This window comes from Pristiophorus japonicus, chromosome 8, assembly GCF_044704955.1.
Source record: "Pristiophorus japonicus isolate sPriJap1 chromosome 8, sPriJap1.hap1, whole genome shotgun sequence".
Lineage (NCBI taxonomy): Eukaryota > Metazoa > Chordata > Chondrichthyes > Pristiophoridae > Pristiophorus > Pristiophorus japonicus.
This window is the reverse complement of record NC_091984.1, coordinates 224,951,959-224,978,653: the sequence shown is the minus strand read 5'-3', so window position 1 is coordinate 224,978,653 and position 26,695 is coordinate 224,951,959. Positions and strand designations below refer to the sequence as shown.

General features: G+C 47.6%; 1 protein-coding gene across 1 annotated transcript in view; it reads right to left on the bottom strand.

Annotated features, from left to right (window-relative positions):
• The window catches only part of myo1ha (myosin IHa), a 103,713-nt gene that overhangs the window by 51,848 nt on the left and 25,170 nt on the right, over nt 1–26,695 (bottom strand). Inside the window, exons 6-15 of the mRNA XM_070886392.1 lie at nt 25,355–25,453; nt 23,731–23,844; nt 20,341–20,412; nt 17,523–17,642; nt 16,996–17,063; nt 10,217–10,322; nt 5,673–5,753; nt 3,529–3,620; nt 1,083–1,177; nt 84–130 (exon numbers count right to left, since the gene is read on the bottom strand). Of these exons, the coding sequence (XP_070742493.1) occupies nt 84–130; nt 1,083–1,177; nt 3,529–3,620; nt 5,673–5,753; nt 10,217–10,322; nt 16,996–17,063; nt 17,523–17,642; nt 20,341–20,412; nt 23,731–23,844; nt 25,355–25,453 (894 nt within the window). The remainder of the gene's footprint in view (nt 1–83; nt 131–1,082; nt 1,178–3,528; nt 3,621–5,672; nt 5,754–10,216; nt 10,323–16,995; nt 17,064–17,522; nt 17,643–20,340; nt 20,413–23,730; nt 23,845–25,354; nt 25,454–26,695) is intronic.

Here is a 26,695-nt window from a genome sequence, read left to right as displayed (position 1 = left end):
GTCTTGAATGACCTCTTCTTGCACAGTGACACCGTCCTTTAAGGACGGAACCGTTGGACATATTTTTCCTGAGCTGTGCTTACCTCTTTGAGATTCCTGTACAGGAGATCATTGTTCTTATCTAGAAACCCTAGTTGAAGGGAAAAGGAAGAGTCATATATTTTCAGATTATGAATAGGCACAAATTTTATATCGGGTTGGATTTTCGGTTGGAGGCTTTTTCGGACGCTAATGGCGGCGGGACAGTAAATTTTGCGCTGGGAAATGGTTTGCGTCTGCAGCCACAAAACTCATCAGCTGGACCCTGAATGTGGGGCGGAGTGCTAAGGGGGGGGCGTTCCACACCTCTCTTAGGGCGCTAGGCCGGCTGAGCAACTGAAAATCCGTTGCCAAAGGGAGGCTTCCCTGGAGAAAAAAAAAGGCCACAAAAAACATTCCCAATACCTTGCTCACTCCACGTGAAGATAAATCGCAAAAATAAAACAAAAAAAACCCCCAATCACACTCGCCATTCCTTCCCTCACCGCCGCCGGAACAGCTCGGACTGCCCACTTTCCCAGGTGGTCCCACCACGGTGCAATACGGGCCGCTATAGGGTCCCGCTCGAAACAAATTTCGAAACGGTGTCGCAACCGGAGGCGTTACACACCGGCTCGATGCTCCAGGGCGGTACTGCTCCGCGCCCCCGCAAAACCGGCACAGAATGTCCCGCTGGGGCACTGGAAGCCATTTTCACAGCCATTATCGCCCCTCCGGGGCGCGAACAAAGGCTGAAACTGACCGAAAATCCAGCCCAAAGACTATTTAACCTCCTCTGATATCATGAAGCTTCACAACATCTGTGCTCCCAAGGGAGGTGATGTTACCGTTTTATTAAGTATCGCTGCTTGTGAACATCCAGAGCTTTCAACAACACTCACCATCTTCAGAATGATGTAATTAAATCAATGACAACCATTATTGCCAGTTCTTCTCGGATTCATTAAAGATCAGTGGTACCACGCGTTGCATACAAGGAAGGTTAGAGATGATTGGGAATGGCCACCGATTGTGAACTTGCTTCCAGTCCATAGCCGACTCACCTATAACATTGTAAGTGACTTCTCCCGCATAATGTCGCAGCCTGAAGTCACCACGACGAATAGTCTTCCTTGTCTTCTGATCTGCCAGCTTGTGTCTGTAAGGCACAATGGAGCAAAAATAACCTCCACTGGGCTTTACAAACCCTTCTAAAAGTCATTCTTTTGGTTAGATCCTTGAGTACTGAAGTTTCATTCAGGGTTAAAAGTAACTCTGCTGGAACTGAACATTTTCTTTCACCTCCCTCCCCCAAGAATAATGTTGGATTTACTTCAATACCTGTCCCCTCCATTGTCTCCACTCTTCTCCTGAAGGTGCTTACAGTTCCACAGGCACAAACAGCTCGTTGGTACCTCAACCATGTGGAATTCCAGACAGAGAGGAGACTATCTGACTACAACCTATCAAAACTGAGCCCATTCCTACACCCGACTGATGTCCACACACCTTCACTTTCCAGAAAGGGCAACCGACAAGCAGCAGAACTCAAGCAGGTTTCCAGGCCGAGGGCCACGGAGTCCATTTTTTATTCTACTTCTGTCCTATCTGGGACCAGCCAACTCAGCAAAGACCAGGGATTGACCCCAGGCCTTTGTGAGCCATATGGTTCAGTAGCATGTTTTGATTGGTCACCTGCGTGTCTGACACCATGGAAACTGATCACTTACAGTCAATAGTCTTCACATTAAAATCACTGAGAATAAGCGTACGTAAGAAATAGGAGCTGGAGTAGGCCATTTGGCCCCTCGAGCCTGCTCCGCCATTCAATAAGATCATGGCTGATCTGAAAGTGGAGTTAGCCTCAACTCCACTTTCCTGCCTGTTCCCCATAACCCTTAGACACAAAAGGCATCAAGGGGTATGGGGAAAAAGCAGGAATATGGTGTTGAGATAGAGGATCAGCCATGATCTTATTGGATGGCAGTGCAGGCTCAAAGGGCCGAATGGCCTACTACTGCTCCTATTTTCTGTTTCTATATTAGTTCAAAAATAACCAGAATGATTCTTGCTTGGAAAATAATAAAAACTATTTCTGTCTCTAAGGAGTGCGGAAATGCCATTCCCAATCACAAATTTTTAATAGGATTGAAATCATAAGGCTGCTTGGGCATTTACAGAAAACAATGCCAAGAGACAAAGAAAATACCAATTTCAGATACAAATGCAAGGTAGGGACACTGGGCATCCAATAATGGGGAGGCATTGCCAATATTTGGGGCCCATTAGTTGGTGAAGTGTGCAGCACCTGGTCTCTTACCTGTGGGACCAGGGTTTGAATCCAACCAGACTGATGGAATGAAAGCTTTCTCCTCTACGGTTGTGCAGGTCCAAGTGCTAGGTGTTTCTAGTGAGTGGAAGATCACATTCCAAAACTCACCATTTTCAGTTTCATTGACAATTTCACTCAGAGACATTAAAGGGATGACTGGTGTGGGGAGTGGAAACGTCACATTGATGTAAGTAGGTCAGCCCCCTTTTCCAGATTGAGCCTAAGGGCAGAGAGAGCTTGACCTTGCATCGGGCTCTTGCCATCCTGCCGACCTGGGAAAGCTTGATGCAAGCATCAAAACAGGAGAAAATGGAAGCTGGGTAACTCAAGTTTGGGACCTCGGTCAAGGGATCAAGGGGTAAGGAGAGAAAGCAGGAATGGGGTACTGATGTTGCATGATCAGCCATGATCATATTGAATGTTGGTGCAGGCTCAAAGGGCCGAATGGCCTACGCCTGCACCTATTTTCTATGTTTCTATAAACCCAGCTTGTTCTGATGAGATGAACATCACCTGCGTCTGCTGGCTGTAACGTGAAGAGTTTGGGTTGCTTGGGTGCACAGCGCCAGTCCGCAACTCTGTAATGCATGCCCCTGTGAGCATGCTCACAGGTTTGTAGAGCTGTTGCATTGTGAGTGGCTTAGCCAGTCACGTGATGTCCACCAAGACTCAATAAAACCCCAGTCAGTTGGGTCTAGGTCATCCACGATCTAGGTCAGTTGTGAGCTAGTGGATGAACTGTTAAACCTTTGATAATAAACCAATTAGTTCCTAATAGTAATGTGTTGCTTTGAATGCTTAAGCAAAGAACCCATGAAGCAAATACATTCCACCCTTGTTTTGCAATAATTAGCAATGTACAGGATGGCAGGTTTGGGAAGTGTACAATTAAACACTGATGCTCTTCTGAGAGCGGGAATCAGGCACATTATTGTGTGAAACCTGGTCGGGGCGCGCTCAATCTTGACACTGGGGTCCTCAAAATAAGGCGCTGTTCCATCCTCCAGCAGCAAACCACGCGGAGAACAAACTTCACAATAATACACAAAGGGAAGAAAGCATTCATTTCCCAGTTATTGAGCATGGTCCTCTTATCTGAAATAAATGCTTTCATCTTAAAGTTGGAGTCTTTAGGGTGGTCTCGAGCTGTGGTCTTACACAGCACCTCAGGAACTCACGTTAGGAAGTGAGCGTGGGCTCCCACCTTCTCCTCCAGCCGGTCCAGAAAAGATCGATCCGTGGCCTCTCCAGGTCGCAGACATTCTTCATCCTCATTGGGCAGGGGGAAAGAAAATCACTCAGATAGCAGGATGTTACACGGAAATACCAACAAAACATGAATTAACCCAAACAGGTTGAAGAATGGGAGGATAGAGGAGAAAGAGAGGGGGTTACTGAATATCAAGTTCCATCATGACAACAGCACGTAATATCATAAAATCTTACAGCACAGAAGGAGGCCATTTGACCCACCGTGCCTGTGCTGGGTCTTTGAAAGAGCGATCAATTAGTCCCACTCCCCTTCTCTTTCCCCATAGCCCTGAAAATTTTCCCCTTTCAAATATGTTTCCAATTCCCTCTCGAAAGTTACTGTTAGATCTGCTTCCACCACCCTTTCAGGCAGCGCGTTCCAGATCACAACAACTCCCTGCGTAAAACTAATTCTCCTCATCTACCCCGCTGGAACACGGGAGCAGGTGAAGGCCATTCGGCCCCTCGAGCCTGCTCCCCCTACTGCAATCTACACGAATGTGGAGACCGGGCGATGACAGGATTGCATTCCCGTGCTCGAACAGCCTTCTGGCTAACGAACAACTTCATGGATGAACTACAGGAAGGCCTGTAATGCCAAGTCAAGCATGAGTCTCTGCCTTCAGAAGGAAAGAAGGTGACGTCATTAAAATAAAGCAGATTGATCCCGACAAAGTTTCAATGTAGGTTCCTGGTGGGAGAACGTAGGAACAGGAGTAAGCCAATCAGCCCCTCGAGCCTGTTCTGCCATGCAATTAGATCATGGCTGATCTGTATTTTAACTCTATTTACCCGCCATTGTTCTGTCACCTCTAAATACCCCTAGCAAAAATCTGATTCTGACTTTTGCCACTTTTCTTAAATCTGTGTCCTCTGGTTACCGTCACACCTACCAATGGAAGCAGTTTTTCCCCATTTATTCTGTCAAAAGCTCTCATAATTTTGAGTATCTCTATGTAATCTCCCCTGAACCAGCTCTGCTCTAAAGGGAACAATCCCAGATTCTCTCGGCTCTCTACATAACTGAAGTCCCACCTATGGTGGAAGAGGGAACTATTAACGTTTTACCTGCAGTTACATATTTAATTATGTTGTTGTGACATTTTGTAAGTTGTCCTATAAGGGGTGATTCCGTGATTGTGTGCACTCAGCAGAGAGGGGTGGTGGCACTCACAGGGAGCTGGGGTCAGAGACTGGGGGCTACACTGTTCTAACTGCCTGAGTGACCAGTAGCTGCCAGAATTTAAAATAAAAAAGATTTAAGAAAAATAATTTGAATTTACTCAGTGCCTTGTCACATCCTCAGAATGACCCAAAGTGCTTCAAAATCATCGCATTACTTTTTGACGTACAATCACTGTCGTTCCATAGGCAAACATTATAGTCTTGCTCTCTGGGCTATTACTGTACAACTATGTATAAAATCTCGGTCCTTTATTTTAAGTGAAGCGTTAATCTATTTCATGGGTTAATATATCCATTAAAATGCCAAAGGAAATTATAAGCTTCCATCTTTCATTACAGCTGTGGCTCAGTGAGTCACACCCTCACCTCTGAGTCAGAAGGTTGTGTGTTCAAGTCCCATTCCAGGAACTTGGGCACATGAATCTAGTCTGACACTCTAGTGCAATGCTGAGGGAGTGCTGCACTGTCGGAGGTGCCGTCCTTTGGATGAGATGTTAAACCGAGGCCCTGTCTGCTCCCTCAGGTGAACGTAAAAGGCACTATTTTGAAGAAGAGCAGGGGAGTTATCCCCGGTGTCCTAGCCAGTATTTATCCCTCAATCAACATAACAAAAAAAAAAACGGATTTTCTGGTCATTATCACATTGCTGTTTGCGGGAGCTTGCTGGCTGCCGCATTTCCCACATTACAACAGTGAATACACTTCAAACGTACTTCATTGGCTGTAAAGCACTTTGAGAGGTGGTTGTGAAAGGCACTATATAAATCCAAGTATTTGTTTTTTCTTTTTACATTGGTGGCTTTGAATGGGACATAGGGAATGTAAACAATGATAGGTGGTGACTTATTTATAATAAAGATGATAGAGAAAAGCCTTGTTTTCTTACCAGGATGGAGATAATTCCTTTGTGTTTTTGCTCCACAAGGTCACAGATGATCTTATTGTTGAAGTATTGGATCGGCTCCCACTGTAGGCACAAGAAGGAACGATGTCAGACTTACACAGAATCATCGAACAACATAGCACAGAAGGAGGTTAATCGGCCCATCGTGCCTGTGTCAGCTCTTTGGTAGGCCTATCCAATTAGTCCCACTACCCTGCTCTTTCCCCATAGCCTTATAAGGTTTACCCCTTCAAATAGTGTTAGCCGTGATTTAGTGGGTAGCACCCTCACCTCTAAGTCAGAAATGATCGTGGGTTCAAGTCCCATTCGAAGAACTTAAGCGCAAAAATCTAGGCTGACACTCCAGCGCAGTGCTGAGGGAGTGCTGCACTGTCAGAGGTGCCGTCTTTCGGATGAGACATTAAACCGAGGCCCCGTCTGCTCTCTCAGGTGGATGTAAAAGATCCCATGGCACTATTTCGAGCAGAGTAGGGGAGTTATCCCCGGAGTCCTGGGCCAATATTTATCCCTCAATCAACATAACAAAAACAGATTATCTGGTCATTATCACATTGCTGTTTCTGGGATCTTGCTGTGCGCAAATTGGCTGCCGCGTTTCCCACATTACAACAGTGACTACACTCCAAAACTACTTCATTGGCTGTAAAGCACTTTGGGATGTTCGGTGGTCATGAAAGGCGCTATATAAATGCAAGTCTTTCTTTCTTTTTATTTATCCAATCCCCTTTTGAAAATTACTATTAAATTTGCTTCCACCCGCCTTTCAGGCAGCGTGTTCCAGATCACAACATGGAGATACCCGTTGAATTCCAGGGATTGGGTCGACTACAGAAGTTGTGGCAGTTGACGGTGAAGCACATTGATGAGCCACTATGACCCTCTATGACTCAAGTTCATCCCTAGCATTCCTGTAATGGAATTACTGGTCTCAGTAGCTGACACCAAGCAGAGACACATCACAGGGAGGGACATGATGGGGCAGAAATCCCGGCCTCCTCGAGTCCGTACGAAGTGTCGACAGACCCGGGAAGGCATCGCAAAAGCCGGTTTTCAGCACACAATGCACATGCGCTGAAAACCGGCTTTTCCGATCTGTCAATCTGTCTCCGCATCTCGGGAGCGAGGACATTTGTCGGGGCAAGATTGCGGGATTTACCCATATCGTGCCCAGCAATGTCCTCAAAACTCTTGCGCCTGATAAAAGCAGGCACATAGCCTACTGTTACAGGCGTAAATGTTTTAAAATACACAAAAACATTTTAAAATAAAATTATAAAAACACATTTTACTGTTAAAAACCCTCCCCACTACAGTAAGTATATTTTAAACCATAATTTTATTTTTTTTTTTTAAAACAGAAATATATATATTTTTTATAATACATAAATAACTTTAATTTAAATTAACAAAAATATGTGGTGTATCTTTTCTATTTTTTTATTAGTGTTTTGGATGTTTTGGGGGAATGTTTCTCATTCATAATAATGGGAATTGCAACTTACGGAGATGCCATTATTATGAATGAGAACATACTTTACCTGGATTGGCTGCCCAGAGCCATGTGACTACAGCTCCAGGCCTGCACATGTGCCGACGTGCACATGCTGCGATGCGCAATCAGTGGAGGCCTCAGGACCGGGAACTCGCGTGAGCGCAGCAGGTAAATGCGCATCTTTTTAAAGAATTTTTACCCGATCGTCCGCGGTGATGGTGAGACATCCTGGTCTAGCCGTATCACTCTTAAATTAAGTTCGAAAAAGAACTGGGAAAGAAGTCACTCATTGGTTATACAAGTACCCTCAGATGGGGCTGACTGCACTGGGATGCGAGCTTAGAAACCTAACCAACATTGGATAGTATTGTTTGACTTGCTTTCTTGAGGGGTTCGTCAATGACTATTTTTTAATTCTAAATTTTGGGTGAGATCTTATCAAAGTGAGGTAGCATTTTCCCAATGTTACCACACAGTACTCCTGTGTCAGCTAACACACGAGCTAAATGCAGGATAAACGTCCCTCTGACTCACCCCGGTCTCAGAAGAGGTTTTCCCCACTGTGATATCTCTGCTTCCCACACCAACTGTCCTTCTGACCTTTCTTGAGTTCTTCGTGCCGGTTGACGCTGAACTGAGGGTTTGTTTTGGGCTGTGGACTCACACGGCCTGAGGCCTGGATTGAGTTGGTGGCACCCATTCACGTGGCTTGGATTTAAATCCAGGCCCCGGATCAGAGGTGTAAGGGAAAATCAGGTGCCAAAGTTACAGTGAAACGTGGAGATAACCATTTAATTCCATGGGTTGGGTCGATTGCAGAAGTTTCTGGAATATATTAAAGTAGTAGTGTCCCGGTCCTCGCCACTTCTCACCTGAGAAAGCATAATTCACCCCCCCCCACCCCTCCGCAAAAATCTAAATTAAAAATGGTGGATTTCACTATCCAAAAGTATTAAGGGATATAGGGCAAAGGTGGGTATATGGAGTTAGGTCACAGAGCAGCCACAATCTCATTAACTAGCGGAACAGGCTCAAGGGGCTAAATTGCCTCCCCCTGTTGTTCCTATAGTGTTTTAACTGTACTGCTCTCAACTGGTCCATCTTATCACACTAGAAGCACTCACCAAGTTATGGTGATGTTACATCTTCTTCCTGCAGTGCTCTGTGATTCCATACTGGACAAGTTTTCCAGTCAGTCAAAATGTTTTTATGGACATGTGGTAAGGTTTCCTCTGTGTGCGATGTGTAACGACATTGTAACCACGTTGGTAAAGAACCTAGTTCCGATTTCCTTGCACGTCGGAAATCATCTCCCATTGTCCACAGCACCTAGTCTCAATCCATCCTTAACAAAACAAATAAACCTGCCCTTTTACCATCTCCCTTCCCACTATCCAGGGCCCCAAATACTCTTTCCAGGTGAAATAGCGATTTACTTGTATTTCTTTCAATTCAGTATACTGTATTCACGATGTGGTCTCCTCTACATTGGGGAGACCAAGTGTAGATTGGGTGACCGCTTTGCGGAACACCTCCGTTCAGTCCGCAAGTGTGACCCTGAGCTTCCGGTCACCTGTCACTTTAATTCTCCATTCCATTCCCACTCTGACCTCTCCACCTTCGGCCTCCTCCAATGAAGCTCAACACAAACTCGAGGAACAGCACCTCATCTTTCGTTTAGGCACTTTACAGCTTTCTGGACTCAACAGCGAGTTCAACAATTTCAGAGTATAACCTCTGCCCATCTTTGGCTCCCGCCTCCCCGCCCCCCTCCCCCCACCCCCCACGAGCTTATGTTTTTTTTCTCTTTGTCTCCAATGGCAGCTGGTCATTATTCTGCCATTCACACCCTCTCTAGACTAACCTTTTTCCCAATTCCTGCCATTATCATCTCAATTCGGCCCATCATCCCTTTTGTCTCTCTAATCTCTCCTGCCTTCCACCCTATCACAGACCTTCCCTTTTGTTCTTTCCTCCCCTCCCCCCTTTCAGTGCTTCTAAAGAATGTTTTCTTTTCGAGCATTCAGCAGTTCTGACGAAGGGTCATCACCTGAAACGTTAACTCTGCTTTTCTCTCCACAGATGCTGCCTGACCCGCTGGGATTTCCTGCATTCTCTGTTTTTATTTCCGATTTCAGTATCCGCAGTATTTTGCTTTTGTATTGTTGCAATGTGTCGCACTCATTTGTCCAGTTTCCCTTCATTTTCTCTTGAGGGTGATGAGTACCTGAGAGTCCTCTGGTACCTTGCCCAATCGGCCATTGCCCACGTGTGTCCCTACACAGTGAGTGCCAGCAGTGTATTTAGCTCTGACAGGGCTTCAGAGTCACTCAATGTCCTCACATCTCCCCCCCCCCTCCCATCATGGGTCACTGCATGTAGAGATTAGATGCATAAAGCTCGGGGAATGTTAAGACCAATTGTGGTACCCACACTGTTGTCTTGCCTAAGATCAGCTAAACACACGAATCAGAACCTGGGACCTACCTGGTCCGTATGGCTCAGTATACGATGCAGTCATCAACTGAGCCACACGTGAGAGAGAGAGAGTGCCTCTCTACTTCCCCCTTCTCCTTTAAGACGCTCCTTAAAACTTACCTCTTTGACCAAGCCCTGTCCTAATAGCTCCTTATGTGGCTCAGTGTCAAACTTGGTTTGATAATCACCTTGGGACATTTTACTATGTTAAAGGCGCTATATAAAGGCGCAAGATGTCGTTGTTGTTGTTTGGTGCTTGTTTTTGTTGTATTTGTTAAACCTGCCGTTTGAGAGTCTCTCCCGCAACGCCCCCCCCCCTCCCCCCTCCTCCAGCCCACAGGAGGTAGTTTTAAAAAAGATTGAACATTGCTATTTATTTCAAAGTTACAGGGTGGATTTCCCCAGAATAAATCAGAATGTGGTCAGCAGACTTTAACAAAAAATGAAGAATGGAAATTCAGCACGAGGGCTGAGGTCGCCTTGATCAGTGAGTGATGAGGTATTTACGCCCTTGGAATTGTATAGATTAAAGTAATACAAGTGCACTACACTGTACCTGGATTCCTTCAGCCTCATATTCCTCCTGCTCCGATTTCAGCGTCAATTCAATCAGCAGTTGCTGCAGCTTCTCGTTACAGTAATTAATACAGAACTGCTCGAAACTGGAGAGAAAGAAGTCATTCATTTGATTGAATCCGCTCGAGAGAGAGAGAGAGAGAGAGAGAGAAGACAATGTTTCATTTTACGTTTTCCTGAATTAGCCACCCTCTGTCCTGCGTCCCGTCCCCTGTTCATGTGAGGCTCACTCAAGCCGTTTCTTGAACCCAGATATCAGGCCACTCCCCGCACAATGGTACAGGTCGACTTGCCCACTGGTTTGTCCATCCACTTGGTGCCCCCTCCCCCCCCCTATAGGTTGGTTCACCACGTGAAAGCTCACTGGGCAGCACCCGCACCTTGCCACAATCGGTTATATCAGAGCATCAGAATTCAGAAGAATGAGAGGTGATCTTATCGAAATGTATAAGGTTATGAGGGGATTTGACGAGGTGGATGCAGAGAGGATGTTTCCACTGATGGGGGAGACTAGAACTAGAGGGTATAATCTTAGAATAAGGGGCTGCCCATTGAAAACTGAGATGAGGAGGAATTTCTTCTCTCAGAGGGTTGTAAATCTGTGGAATTCGCTGCCTCAGAGAGCTGTGGAAGCTGGGACATTGAATAAATTTAAGACAGAGATAGACAGTTTCTTAACCGATAAGGAAATGAGGGGTTATGGGGAGCGGGCGGGGAAGTGGACCCGAGTCCATTATCGGATCAGCCATGGTCTTATTGAATGGTGGAGCAGGCTCGAGGGGCCGTATGGCCTACTCCTGCTCCTATTTCTTATGTTCTTATGCATGATGCACTGTGACAGCTGGAGCAGGAGAACAAGGAAGGGAGGGAAATGGGTGCGTGATTTTTGACCTGTATTGCCTCCCATTTCTCCCCTTCCTTTCCTGAGGCGCTCGTTCATATTAGCGCATAGTTCCAAAGCTGCTGGCCTCCAGTAAACATTCACTCCCTCCACCACCGGCGCCCTGTGGCTGCAGTGTGTACCATCTACAAGATGCACTGCAGCGACTCATCAAGGCTTCTTCGACAGCACCTCCCAAACCTGCGACCTCTACCACCGAGAAGGACAAGGGCAGCAGGCGCATGGGAGCACTACCACCTCCAAGTTCCCCTCCAAGTCACACACCATCCTGAATATATCGCCGTTCCTTCATCATCGCTGGGTCAAAATCCTGGAACTCCCTCCCTAACAGCACTGTGGGAGCATCTTCACCACACGGACTGCAGCGGTTCAAGAAGGCGGCTCACCACCACCTTCTCAAGGGCAATTAGGGATGGGCAAAAAATTCTGGCCTTGCCAGCGATGCCCACATCGCATGAACACATTTTTTAAAAAGTCCTTTGCCAAATGGCCATTCATCACCTGTGAGACGAGTGAGTGGTGGCGGGCTATTTGACCGCGGGGTGCAGCACACCTAACCCATCTTAGCCTTACACTTGTACACTTTCCAGCCGCAGTCACTAGGTAATGTTCAGGAACAAAAGCGCTGACCGATTTATTGCCCTCCCTAGTCCAGGGGTTGCTGAGGCAAATTGTACTGACCTACCGACCCACTCCTGCTGTGAGCAGGCAACTCAGCACAGTCCGACTGGCTCAGTCACAAACTGAGCTTTCTGGGAGATGTGAGTAATAAAGGTAAGATAACAAAGGTAAGCGTTCAATGATTACAGTTAATCCCACAATTAATTTATCATGAGCAGCCATGTCTAAACAGGTGTCACGTTCAATAGATTAGTGATACGACACACAGCCTCTTGTTACTGTACAGGTGTCATTTGTATGACGATAAATGGATATTCACCAGCAAAGCAATTCTGTCAGTGAGAGAACAATAGTGTCGACACGTTAACAATGCACCAGTTTGAGGTATCTGAAATGGCAATGCATTGGAATCTGCCGGGCTTTCTATGGTAATGTGTTGGGATGTTTTAAAAAACACTGGATTTTTGGCTTTGATGTTTTTGGGGCGATAATGGCGGCGGGGCAGAAAAGTTAGCGGCCGGGAATAGTTTGCGCCTTAGTAAGTAAGTTTGGGCAGCTGGGCCCCGAGTCAGGGGGCGCAGCGCTAAGGGAAGCATTAGGATGGGTACCTCCCGAGCTAAAGATCGAGGCCGGTGGGGGGGAGGGGGAGAAACCTAAAAAAAACCCTACAAAACATTCCCAAAACATTGCCCACGCCACCACAACACAAACCGGACCCGAGGATCACTGTGGTGCACTGGAGTCTAACTGCCCGGCCAAAACACCTCCCCGCCGCCATTGCCGCAGCTCCTGGGCGATAAACGGAGCGGAGACGACCGAAAATCCAGCCCGAAATTTCGATGTATTTTTCACAACATTATACAGCAGCCCACTGGGGGTCTCCATCCATTCTCCTCAGTTAGATTCAGATCTAGGCTCCAGAGGTTAAAAGTCAGGGTTGCAATTCCACCTCAGAGGGAACAGATCTTCGACATTTGCGTCTGGGTTAGCTTTCAGCTCAGGCGGCAGTGATCAAAGGCCAACCTTCTCAGCACAATTGAGGAACAGTGGAGGACTTTTAAGGAGCTCTTTCATAGTGCTCAACAAAAATATATTTCAGTGAAAAAGAAGGGCGGTAAGAGAAGGGATAACCAGCCGTGGATAACCAAGGAAATAAAGGAGAGTATCAAATTAAAAACCAATGCTTATAAGGTGGCCAAGGTTAGTGGGAAACTAGAAGATTGGGAAAATTTTAAACGACAGCAAAGAATGACTAAGAAAGCAATAAAGAAGGGGAAGATAGATTACGAATGTAAACTTGCGCAAAACATAAAAACAGATAGTAAAAGCTTTTACCGATATATAAAACGGAAAAGAGTGACTAAAGTAAATGTTGGTCCCTTAGAAGATGAGAAAGGGAATTTAATAATGGGAAATGTGGAAATGGCTGAGACCTTAAACAATTATTTTGCTTTGGTCATCAAAGTGGAAGACACAAAAACCATGCCAAAAATTGCTGGTCATGGGAATGTGGGAAGGGAGGACCTTGAGACAATCACTATCACTAGGGGGGTAGTGCTGGACAGGCTAATGGGACTCAAGGTAGACAAGTCCCCTGGTCCTGATGAAATGCATCCCAGGGTATTAAAAGAGATGGTGAAAGTTATAGCAGATGCATTCGTTATAATTTACCAAAATCTCTGGACTCTGGGGAGGTGCCATCGGATTGGAAAGCAGCTAATGTAACGCCTCTGTTTAAAAAAGGGGGCAGACAAAAGGCATGTAACTATAGGCCAGTTAGTTTAACATCTGTAGTGGGGAAAATGCTTGAAGCTATCATTAAGGAAGAAATAGCGGGACATCTAGATCGGAATAGTGCAATCAAGCAGACAATCAATGGATTCATGAAGGGGAAATCATGTGTAACTAATTTACTGGAATTTTTTGAGGATATAACGAGCATGGTGGATAGAGGTGTACCGATGGATGTGGTGTATTTAGATTTCCAAAAGGCATTCGCTAAGGTGCCACACAAAAGGTTACTGCAGAAGATAAAGGTACGCGGAGTGAGAGGAAATGTATTAGCATGGATAGAGAATTGGCTGGCTAACAGAAAGCAGAGAGTCGGGATAAATGGGTCCTTTTCGGGTTGGAAATCGGTGGTTAGTGGTGTGCCACAGGGATCGGTGCTGGGATCACAACTGTTTACAATATACATAGATGACCTGGAAGTGGGGACAGAGTGTAGTGTAACAAAATTTGCAGATGGCACAAAGATTAGTGGGAAAGCGGGTTGTGTAGAGGACACAGAGAGGCTGCAAAGAGATTTAGATAGGTTAAGCGAATGGGCTAAGGTTTGGCAGATGGAATACAATGTCGGAAAATGTGAGGTCATCCACCTTGGGAAAAAAAACAGTAAAAGGGAATATTATTTGAATGGGGAGAAATTACAACATGCTGCAGTGCAGAGGGACCTGGGGGTCCTTGTGCATGAAACTCTTTTTGATCCTTGTGCATGAATCCCAAAAAAAAGTTAGTTTGCAGGTGCAGTAATCAGGAAGGCGAATGGAATGTTGGCCTTCATTGCGAGAGGGATGGAGTACAAAAGCAGAGAGGTCCTGCTGCAACTGTACAGGGTATTGGTGAGGCCGCACCTGGAGTACTGCGTGCAGTTTTGGTCACCTTACTTAAGGAAGGATATACTAGCTTTGGAAGGGGTACAGAGACGATTCACTAGGCTGATTCCAGAAATGAGGGGTTACCTCATTGATAGATTGAGTAGACTGGGTCTTTACTCGTTGGAGTTCAGAAGGAAGAGGGGTGATCTTATAGAAACATTTAAAATAATGAAAGGGATAGACAAGATAGAGGCAGAGAAGTTGTTTCCACTGGTAGGGGAGACTAGAACTAGGGGGCACAGCCTCAAAATACGGGGGAGCCAATTTAAAACCGAGTTGAGAAGGAATTTCTTCTCCCAGAGGGTTGTGAATCTGTAGAATTCTCTGCCCAAGGAAGCAGTTGAGGCTAGCTCATTGAATATATTCAAATCACAGATAGATAGATTTTTAACCAATAAGGGAATTAAGGGTTATGGGGAGTGGGCGGATAAGTGGAGCTGAGTCCACGGCCAGATCAGCCGTGATCTTGTTGGGTGGCGGAGCAGGCTCGAGGGTCTAGATGGCCTACTCCTGTTCCTAATTCTTATGTTCTTATGTTCTTATTAATGTTGGGGAAGTCCAGAACCAGGGGTCACAGTCTAAGGATAAGGGGTAAGCCATTTAAAACCGAGATGAGGAGAAACTTCTTCACCCAGAGAGTGGTGAACCTGTGGAATTCTCTACCACAGAAAGTTGTTGAGGCCAATTCACTAAATATATTCAAAAAGGAGTTAGATGTAGTCCTTACCACTAGGGGGATCAAGGGGTATGGTGAGAAAGCAAGAATGGGGTACTGAAGTTGCATGTTCAGCCATGAACTCATTGAATGGCGGTGCAGGCTCGAAGGGCCGAATGGCCTATTCCTGCACCTATTTTTTATGTTTCTATGTTTCGATGTTTCTCGCTCATCTCAGTGCCCTGGTCCTTTCAGCAAGAGGGCAGACTTCTTGTACGTTGGAAAACACGGCCTAGAAATTACCCGCGGGCGGTGGCGTAGAACAGGCGGTATCGGATCATCCGCTCGCTGTACGCAGTCAATGGAGCTGAATATCGGGCGCTGAGTATAATGGCGGCCCATTCCATACCGCACATTCTGCGTCATCGCCCGAGACAAGTTTCTAGCCCCACACCCAAGGGGTGTAATCGACCAATCCAAGCCCAATGATAATTTCACAATCCCTTGGCCAATAGATTCCAATATCTGGAGAGGAGTTTAGCTCATTGTCTAAACTTTGCCATTTTGTAAAGTTGTTTGGTACAAACTGAACTCATTGGGGGTAATTTTAGCTTTGGTCGATGTTGCAAAATTAATGATATCCAATTGACCGCCTTTTATACCGATGTTCCCTTTCATTGACTTTAGAAAGAAAGACTTGCATTTATAAAGCTCCTTTCACGATGTCCGAAAGCATTTTACAGCCAATTAAATTCTTTTTGAAGTGTTGTAATGTGGGAAACGCGGCAACCAATTTGTGCACAGCAAGTTCCCACAAACAGCAATGTGATAATGACCATATCATGTTTTTTTGTTATGTTGATTGAGGGATAAATATTGGCCAGGACACCGGTGATAACTCCCCTGTTCTTCTTTGAAATAGTGCCATGGGATTTTTTACATCCACTTGAGAGAGCAAGCGGGGCCTCGGTTTAACATCACATCCTAAAGACGGCACCTCTGACAGTGCAGCACTCCCTCAGCACTGCACTGGAGTGTCAGCCTAGATTTATGTGTGCAGGTTCAAGGAGTGGAACTTGAACCCACAACCTTGTGGCCCAGAAGTGAAGGTGCTACCCACTGAGCCACGCATCAGTAGGAAGGTGAATCAGGCGTGGGGTATAATGAGCGGCCATTTCGCTATCACCTGTTTCATACCATCACTTAAAGTCAAAATTACCCCCATTCTGTACAATTGGTCTCACATCAGTACACATTATCTCACTTCTTAACAAAAACTCTGTCATATCTCATGATATAGAAACATAGACACATAAGAAATAGGTGCAGGAGTAGGCCATTCGGCCCTTCGAGCCTGCACCACCATTCAATAAGATCATGGCTGATCATTCACCTCAGTACTCCTTTCCTGCTTTCTCTCCATACACCTTGATCCCTTTAGCCATAAGGGCCATAATATAAAAGGTTTTAGGTAAGCTACAGCACTCCAGAATGTTTCTATGTCCATGCAAATATAACCAAGCACTTTAGTTATTCTGGTTGTAGGAGGGTGATATTCATTTGATCCAGAAATGACTTCTTATGGAGTAAAGATTCTACTGAACGCATCCAAGTGCAGCAGAAAGTATACCAGACATTGTCAATAAATAGTGACTGGATTAATATCAGAATCCACTTCTACTGTGACAGAACTCCCATCAGGTTCCATAGATTTAAAGCCAAGGAGCAGGCTGGTTTGTGGAAAGCTTGTTAAGTAGAAAGTTAAGCGGAGTAGCACTTGAGCCAACTGTCCTACCTCAGGCTTAGCTCAAGGTTAACAAGAAAGGGATGAAGAAGGCATCAATACCAGTGCAGGATTTATCCTGGACTTGACACTGTGCTGACCTCCCGCAGAAATGACAAGGCGTAACAAAAGAAGCTCTTACCTGTTGACATCAAAGACTTCAAATCCATAGATGTCCAATAGTCCAATCACTGTTTTTCTGCTTGCGTCCTACAAAAAAAGGAAAACTGAAATCATGAATCACCCCTGAGCACTCGCCAAATAACCAGGAGTTAAAATCGGGGCCTCAGCATTGACATTCAGTTGGTCGTCTCAATCACAGATATCACAAAGGCTGGTGGTGGTATGGAGATTCGCAAACATTCACACAGTTGGTCTGCTGAAGGTTGTGTTCAGAGTGGAGGCTGCATTACTCCACATCTAACATCTGAGGGCGCTCAATCCTGACACTCAGTCAGTGCCCAAAGTAGAAAGGTCTTCCCTTCCCCAACTCCGACTCACGTCACTTTGAACAATAGGTCAAAGATTAACTAAGAAGGGATGAAGAAGGCAGGAATACAAGTGCAGTATTTATCCTGGACCTGACACTATGTTGACACCCCTTAGAAATTAATAAATGAATCAAAAGATGCAAGTTTTTTTTTCCAAACGAGGAATGCTTCTCCTTACCTGATTGGCGAGCGATTCATTGATCTTGCTAACGAGCCAGGTAAAAGTCCGCCCATAAATCGCTTTTGCTAATGCATCTCGAGCACAAAAGGCTTGTTCAACACTCAGAGGGCTCAAAACCTTTGAAAAAACAAACAACACGTTAATTGGCATTTGAGGAATGTGACTCTTTTTTTCCTTTAAAATTTTCTTTTTAAGGTTACTTGTTGCGTCTTTCTTTCAGCAAAGTCGATAAAACATTTCAAATTAAAGCAGAAATAAATTATTAGGGTAGGTTGCCTTCAAATAAAGCAGGGTCACACTTAGTGAGCCCATGGCCTTGAGGCGAACTCGCAGCTTCATGGGCCTGAGTTACATTAAAAGCTGGAGAAAGTTGGGCCCAGAAATTGGTCCGCACAGCTCCCGTTTTTTGGGCGTTACTCAGCCCACTGAGGCCGGAACATGGCAGGCAGGAAGCCTGCACACATATTCCAACTAAAACATAAGAGCATAAGAAGTAGGAGCAGGAGTAGGCCATTCGGCCCCTCGAGCCTGCTCCACCATTCAATACGATCATGGCTGATCTGATCTTTGCCTCAGCTCCACTTCCCTGCCCGCTCCCTGTAATATATAAGCTCCACCTGCTGGCCTACTGTGGTAATTCAGCCATTGCTGTAAATAATAAAGGGTCAGGTCACCTGGCAAGTTCCTGAGTTGAAGCCATCTTGTAAGTGTGTGTTTGTGATGTTGTAGAGAAGATATCACACTCCCCATTACCCCTTGATACCTGTGTCGTTCAAAAATCTGTCTATCTCCAGCTTCGATATATTGAATGACCCAGTCTCCACAGCTCTCTGAGCTGGTAGAGAATTCCAAAGATTCACGACCCTCTGAGAGAAGAAATTCCTCCTCATTTCCGTTTTAAATGGGGGACCCCTTATTCTGAAAATATGCCCCCTAGTTCTAGATGCCCCCAGGAGGGGAAACATCCTCTCTACATCTATCCTGTCAAACCCCCTCAGAATCTTATAAGTGCGCCGCCCGCCATATTGGGTAAGGACAAGAGGCGTCCTTCACTCACACACGTGCAAAGAAGGGGCCTGACGCCCGTTTGAGGTCTCCTCTGCAAGACTGGTTCACCTGAGGCAGCCAGCGCCATTACAGGCCGCACTCGGGGGAAGCAAACCTAGGGATCGCCTAGGGGTGGGGGGGTGGGGGAGGGATGGGGGAGGTGGGGTGGGGGGGTGGGATGGTGGGGTGGGGTGGGCGGGATGGGGGAGGTGGGGTGGGGTGGGGGGGAGGTGGGATGGGGTGGGGGGAGGTGGGATGGGGGAGGTGGGGTGGGGGGGTGGGGTGGGCGGGATGGGGAAGGTGGGGTGGGGTGGGGGGGAGGTGGGATTGGGTGGGGGGGAGGTGGGATGGGGTGGGGGGGAGGTGGGGGGGTGGGGTGGGTGGGATGGTGGGGTGGAATGGTGGGGTGGGGTGGGGTGGGTGGGATGGGGGAGGTGGGGTGGTGGGGTGGGATGGTGGGGTGGGATGGTGGGGTGGGGTGGGGTGGGGTGGGCAGGATGGGGGAGGTGGGGTGGCGGGGGAGGTGGGATTGTGGGGTGTGGTGGGCAGGATGGGGGAGGTGGGGTGGGGGGGAGGTGGGATGGGGAGGTGGGGTGGGATGGTGGGGTGGGCGAGATGTGGATGGTGGGGTGAGGGGGAGGTGGGATGGGGGAGGTGGGGTGGGGGGGTGGGATGGTGGGGTGGGGTGGGCAGGATGGGGGAGGTGGGGTGGGGGGGAGGTGGGATGGGGGAGGTGGGGTGGGGGGGAGGTGGGATGGTGGGGTGTGGTGGGCAGGATGGGGGAGGTGGGGTGGGATGGTGGGGTGGGCGAGATGTGGATGGTGGGGTGAGGGGGAGGTGGGATGGGGGAGGTGGGGGTGGGGTGGGGGAGGTGGGGTGGGCGAGATGGGGGAGGTGGGGTGGGGGGGTGGTGGGGTTGGGGTGGGATGGGGGAGGTGGGGTGGGCGGGATGGGGGAGGTGGGGGTGGGGTTGGGGAGGTGGGGTGGGGTGGGGGGGCTGGGGGAGGTGGGGTGGTGGTGGGCTGGGGGGCAATGTAGGGTCATTCTCCAACGATGACCTAAGCTGGATGGAATGGCCTCGTGTGATTTGTTGCTGTGCAGATACCATTAGGGAGCAGGTGTGGGTGGGGATAATGGGAGGGATTGCACAATTACAGTCCAACATGGTGAACGTCTTCTAATATGGTGCACTTAACACTGGGACTGGCAGTGCTCTGTTCATTAAGTGTCATCTGTGGCTCAGTGGCCAGCACTCTCGCCTCTGAGTCAGAGATTGTGGGTTCAAGTCCCACTCCTGAGACTTGAGCACAAAAGCCTAGGCTGACACTCCAGTGCTGTGTCAGAGGTGCTGTCTTGGATGAGACAATAAAATAAGGCCCTGTCTGCTTGCTCGGGTGGATGTAAAAGATCCCATGGCACTATTTCAAAGAAGAGCAGGGGAGTTATCCCTGGTGATCTGGCCAATATTAATCCCTTAATCAACATAACAAAAACAGATTATCTGGTCACTTTCACATTGCTGTGTGTGGGAGCTTGCGTGTTTCCTACATTACAACTGTGTTGGTTGTAAAGCGCTTTGGAACGTCCTGAGATCGTGAAAGGTGCTATATAAATGCAAGTCTTTCAATTGCTAGATTTGTTTTTGAATGAGGCCAATCACCCTGCCCCCTTCCAGATGCCTCAATGCCACTTTCAGGAGCATGTGTTCCCTGCCTCTGCTTTTCTTGTAAGAACCCAGCCAGAGTTTCTGAAGCCATTGCTTGGGTACCTCATCTGTTTTGGCTTCGATCTTCTTGTGAGTTAGACCTTCTTGCAAGACCAAGACATGCACTCCCAGCAGCTGCAAAAAAAAAGTGAAGGAAAGAGAGCTGAAACGTACATTTTGTTCAGTTATTGCTCAATTCCTGCTAGAACGAGCCCGAGGGACTAGGCTGTGGGCGGGGGGTAGTGGGGCTGTCGGAAGGGGGCTGTGGGGAGGGGGGACTGTGGGAAGGGGGGCTGTGGGGAGGAGGGGGCTGTGGGAAGGGGGGCTGTGGGGAGGAGGGGGCTGTGGGGAGGGGGGGCTGTGGGAAGGGGGACTGTGGGGAGGGGGGCTGTGGGAAGGGGGATGTGGGAAGGGGGGCTGTGGGAAGGTGGGGCTGTGGGAAGGGGGGCTGTGGGAAGGGGGATGTGGGAAGGGGGGCTGTGGGGAGGAGGGGGCTGTGGGAAGGGGGGGGCTGTGGGAAGGGGGGCTGTGGGGAGGAAGGGGATGTGGGAAGGGGGGATGTGGGAAGGGGGCTGTGGGGATGAGGGGGATGTGGGAAGGGGGACTGTGGGGAGGGGGGGCTGTGGGAAGGGGGGCTGTGGGGAGGAGGGGGATGTGGGAAGGGGGACTGTGGGGAGGGGGGGCTGTGGGAAGGGGGCTGTGGGGAGGAGGGGGATGTGGGAAGGGGGCTGTGGGGAGGAGGGGGATGTGGGAAGGGGGGCTGTGGGGAGGGGGGGCTGTGGGAAGGGGGCTGTGGGGAGGAGGGGGATGTGGGAAGGGGGCTGTGGGGAGGAGGGGGATGTGGGAAGGGGGGCTGTGGGGAGGAAGGGGATGTGGGAAGGGGGACTGTGGGGAGGGGGGGCTGTGGGAAGGGGGGTTGTGGGGAGGAGGGGGATGTGGGAAGGGGGACTGTGGGGAGGGGGGCTGTGGGAAGGGGGGTTGTGGGGAGGAGCGGGATGTGGGAAGGGGGGCTGTGGGGAGGAGGGGGATGTGGGAAGGGGGACTGTTGGGAGGGGGGGTGGGCTGCGGTCCCTCCGATCCTGGGGACGGGGGAAGTGGAAAGTTGGGTACATGAAGCAAAACCCAGAAGGTGGAGGAAGAGAGCAAGGCAAAATACAAAGTGTTGCCACAGTTTAAAAATTCTACCACTGTTACTGGTTATCATTAAAAACATTGCGGTTCAACTTTGCCTTCAGCAGATTTGTGAGAATCTGCAACCAATGGACTGAAGATTGGCCGGGTTTTATAACACATGGGTGATCCATTCTATGTAAGCATTGCCCATGTGGTGATGACAAAGATTTACCCAACTCTGTAACTGCATTTGGAGTTTTGTGTGGAAACATTTGAAGACACTTATCCAGTTCTTATGATGCTCATAATAAGAACATAAGAAATAGGAGCAGGAGTAGGCCATCTGGCCCCCGGAACCTGCTCCGCTATTCAATAAGATCATGGCTGATCTGATCTTGGCCTCAACTCCACTTCTCTGTCTGCTCCCCATAACCCGTCAGTCCCTTATCATTCAAAAATCTGTCCATCTCCACCTTAAATATATTCAATGACCCAGTCTCCACAGCTCTCCGGGGTGAAGAATTCCAAAGATTCACGACCCTCAGAGAGAAGAGATGCCTCCCCATTTCTGTCTTAGATGGGCAGCCTCTTCACACTATTTACACTGATAAATACTACTGACAATGAATTTCTTTCTCAATTGACTATCAGACGTAATACCCCATGACCTCAGGACATGACCACTGAAACATTTTCCCCCAAATTCTCCCTTCCTCATGCTGCATCCCAGTTTCAAAGACAGCAGTTGTCCTGCAGCAACTTGCCCACGTGACCATTGTTCATGAGTAAGTCTAGGGCATTGAAGGACACATTTTCTGACTGCAGCGTCCAGCGCGGAGCCTCAGCCAATGAGCGCCCATCCTAAGAAAGCAGGCATGTGCACAGTTTTTGGTTTTCCATCCAATAATTGCGCACAGCCAATTTACTGATAGAACACAAGAAGAAGGAGCAGGAGTAGGACATATGGCCCCTCAAGCCTACTCCGCCATTCAATATCATGTTATTTAACATCCTGCAAGATCCTACAAATCCCCTGGGAGGACAGGCGCACCAACGTTAGCGTCCTTGGCCAGGCCAACATCCCCAGCATTGAAGCACTGACCACACTTGATCAGCTCCGCTGGGCAGGCCACATAGTTCGCATGCCAGACACGAAACTCCCAAAGCAAGTGCTCTACTTGAAACTCATCCACAGCAAACGAGCCAAAGGTGGGCAGTGGAAGCATTACAAGGACACCCTCAAAGCCTCCCTGATAAAGTGCGACATCCCCACTGATACAGGGGAGTCCCTGGCCAAAGACCGCCCTAAGTGGAGGAAGTGCATCTGGGAGGGCGCTGAGCACCTCGAGTCTCATCGCCGAGAGCGTGCAGAAATCAAGCGCAGACAGCGGAAGGAGCGTGCGGCAAACCAGACTCCCCACCCACCCTTTCCTTCAACCACTGTCTGTCCCACCTGTGACAGGGACTGTGGTTCTTGTATTGGACTGTTCAGCCACCTGAGAACTCATGTTAATAGTGGAAGCAAGTCTTCCTCGATTCCGAGGGACTGCCTGTGATGATGATGATGCTGTAATTATGGTGGTACTTGAGCTGTGTTAATCCCCACAGAACAGAAACACCATGTAGCCCCTTTACATAGGAACATAGGAAGGAAAATAGGAAGGATCATAGGAAGAGGAATTCAGCCCCTCGAGCCTGTTCCACCATTCAATTAGATCATGGCTGATCTGTATCTTAACTCCATTTACCGGCTTTGGTTCCATTATCCTTAATACCCTTGCCCAACAAGAAACTCACAGCTTTGAATTTTCAATTGATCCCCAGCCTCAACAGTTTCCACTACCCATTGTGTGAAGAAATGCTTCCTTACATCATTACTACATTACAACAGTGACTACACTTCAAAAAGTACTTCATTGGCTATAAAGCACTTTGAGACGTCCAGTGGTCGTGAATATAAATGCAAGACTTTCTTTCTCTCTTTCTTCCTCTCTTTCTGTCATTCTTTCTTTCTCTCTTTCTATCTTTATGTCTTTTTTTCTATCTTTCTTTCTTTCTCTTTCCATCTTTCTTTCCTTCCCTCTTTCTTTCTCTCTTTCTATCATTCCCTGTTTCTTTCTCTCTTTCTCCCTCTCTTTCTGTCGTTCTTTCTCTCTCTCTTTCTATTTTTATTTTTCTATCTTTCTTTCTTTCTCTTTCTATCATTCTTTCCTTCCCTCTTTCTTTCTCTCTTTCTTTCTTTCTTTCTCTCTTTCTTTCCTTCCCTCTCTCTTTCTCTCTTTCTTTCTTTGTTCTAGACTCCCCGAGGAAATAGTTTCTCTCGTTCTATTTTATCCTTACCTTGGAGATCCACCTGATTTGCTTGTCGATGGTGATGTTGGCGTGTCCTTGGCCATCTACACTGAACTGGATGTTTCCCAGATGCAGAACACTGGCTATAATCCCCAACAGGCCCTGTCACACAAAGACAAGTTATCAATATTTGAAGATAAATCATGGACCTGAGCCAGGGAATTAGTCACCAAAGATGGCTGCTTGCATTCACTTGACATCATCAAGTCATGGAACCTGATCACACAGCGAGTCTTCAGATACATTTGGCAAACATTAGTCATTAGGATTTACTGGCTTTATTTCGTCCGTCTCCCAGGACGTTCCAAGGCACCACATACAATGAATTAAAATGTCAGCCATGGCTCAATTGGTAACGCTCTTGCCTCTAAGTCAGAAATTTGTGGGATCATGCCCAGAAACCTGAGCAGAAAAATCTAGGCCGACACTCCAATGCACTGCCGTCTTTCGGATGAGACGTTAAACCAAGGCACCGGCTGCTCCCTCAGGTGGACGTAAAAGATTCCATGGCACTATTTTGAAGAAGAGCAGGGGAGTTCTCCCCGGTGTCCTGGGGCCAATATTTATCCCTCAATCAACATCACAAAAAAAAAACAGATTATCTGGTCATTATCACATTGCTGTTTGTGGGAGCTTGCTGTGCGCAAATTGGCTGCTGTGTTTCCTACATTACAACAGTGACTACCCTTCAAAAAGTACTTTATTGGCTGTAAAGCGCTTCGGGACATCCGGTGGTCGTGAAGGGCGCAATATAAATGCAAGTCTTTCTTTTACTTTGTTGTGCAGTCACTGCCGTGATGTTGCTGAATGCAGCAGGCATTTTGCGCAGAGCAGAGTCCCACAAACAGCAGTGAGGTGAATGAATAGTTCATTTGCTTTCGATGGTATGGGTTGAAGAACAGGACATTGGGAGAACTCCTTACTCTTTGAATTCCCTCACGGAATTTTAAGTGTCCATTTGAATAACAGGAGCAGGTAGAGGGAGCCTCCGCATAATATCTCATCCATCGGGCAGTTCTGATGACATTCATTATTTTTAATAAACATGATTCTGCAGCTCTGTGATGCTGAGTGTAAAATGCAGACCTTAAAGCGCTGAAATTTAAACAAAGCAGGGAGCAGAGACAGAATGGTGCTGCTCTACGCATGGAAGCAGAGCTGCTATTCCAGCAGCACTAAACTGTGCTAAACTAAAGTTGAACCATTCCGTGCTGGAGGGCTAGCCTAGTTGCAAGTCCTGGAGTGGGATTTGAAACCCACAACCTTTATTGCTCGGAGACAGGGTCCGAGTGAGTGAGCTAAGTTACCACACACTGGAGCTTTTCTGTCGTGAAACTTTTACAGCAGGCGCTTGGGAACACCATCACCTCCAATTTCCCCTCCAAGATGCACACCACCCCGACTTGGGCATAAATCACCACTGCCGTTCCTCCATCGTCACTGGGTCAAAATCCTGGAACTCCCTCCCTAACAGCACTGTAGGAGCACCTTCACCACACGGACTGCAGCGGTTCAAGAAGGCGGCTCACTACCACCTTCTCAAGGGGCAATTAGGGATGGGCAATAAATGCCGGCTTTGCCAGCGTCAGAATGAATTTTTAAAAAAACTCACGTCAATGTCGTCATCGGTGAAGTCAATCACGGACAATGCTTTTCGGACCATCTTCCAGCCACTTTTGTCATTGATGGAACTCACTTTGGCACACTCTCCCTATTGAGAGACAGCAAAAATAAAACCTTGCGACCAAGTTAGCAGAACATAAAATGGAACAAAATCAGGTCAGTAAATATTGGAAAACGCAAATCAACTTGAAGCAGCAGGCATGGACCTATTGGGCCCAATTCCTGTTTCTGTGCTGCCAACACTGGACAATATTCTTTCTCTCGAAGGACTTCCAATATTTAAAGACCTTTCTCTGATTCGAAACTCTTGATTTTAAAATTGGGTCCTTTGGCTCGCTCACAGGTTCAGTGAGCTTGCACAGTGAGAAACGGAGTCGTTCAGAGAAGGAAGGTGCCACATTCATTCTTCAGTCTGTGCTGATCGAGCCGATATCAGCCAGGGGGGCAGTTAGAAGCGTTAGCATTGGTTTCCGTGCCCCCTTGAATTAGAGTGGGGGTGGGGGGGTAGATCAGCCAGGTTCCCCCCCTCTTCCCCCCCCCCCCCACCCTCCGCCGATGGCTATTCAGTGACACCCCCACCACCCCCGCTCTTGCTGAAAGTTCACGTGCTTGAATGTCAAGTGAGGTCAGGGTCGGATGTTGCTGTGATGTGGACCACAGTCAACTAACCTGCCAACGCTCATTGCCGAAGCTCAGACAGGAATGGCTACTTGGGCAAGGTACGAGAGAGTGGGTGACTGGTACGTCAGCAAAGACTCAGTGTTTCCGAGTGGAGGAAGGCAAAGCGTTTGTGAGAAATAAGTAACATTATCAAAAATAATTGGTGTTTTATGCAAATCAGGCACATTTAGAATGTATTTCTTCTCCCCAACCCAGATTTTAGAGTTATTTTTCTAGCCTCTCCCATCATTGGTCTGTTGACAGATGGACAATTTCCCCTGCAGCCGGACACCAGGAGGCACCAGACACCCTGGCCTAACTTGTCCGTCTGACTTTCCTCCAAACCTCCTGCTCCGCACATACCAACGCCATCAGATGAGAACATGAGCAGAACAGGGGTTGGAGCAAGGATCAAGCCTGCGTTTATTCCCATCCCATGCCTCCGAGTGTTAGTGCAGTGACATTCGTCATTGCCGCCAGAGATTGATGAATGCATTTCATTTATTTAAAAATTAACCACTAACTGCAATAAGAAACATTCAAAATGAAGATAAGTGGACATCCATCCCAGGGTGTTCAACATGGGAAAGTACAGTAAATAATTATTGTATATGTCCCTTTCCAAGTGTGGTGATACACTTCTACCTTCCCTGTATTCTAAAATGCCAGT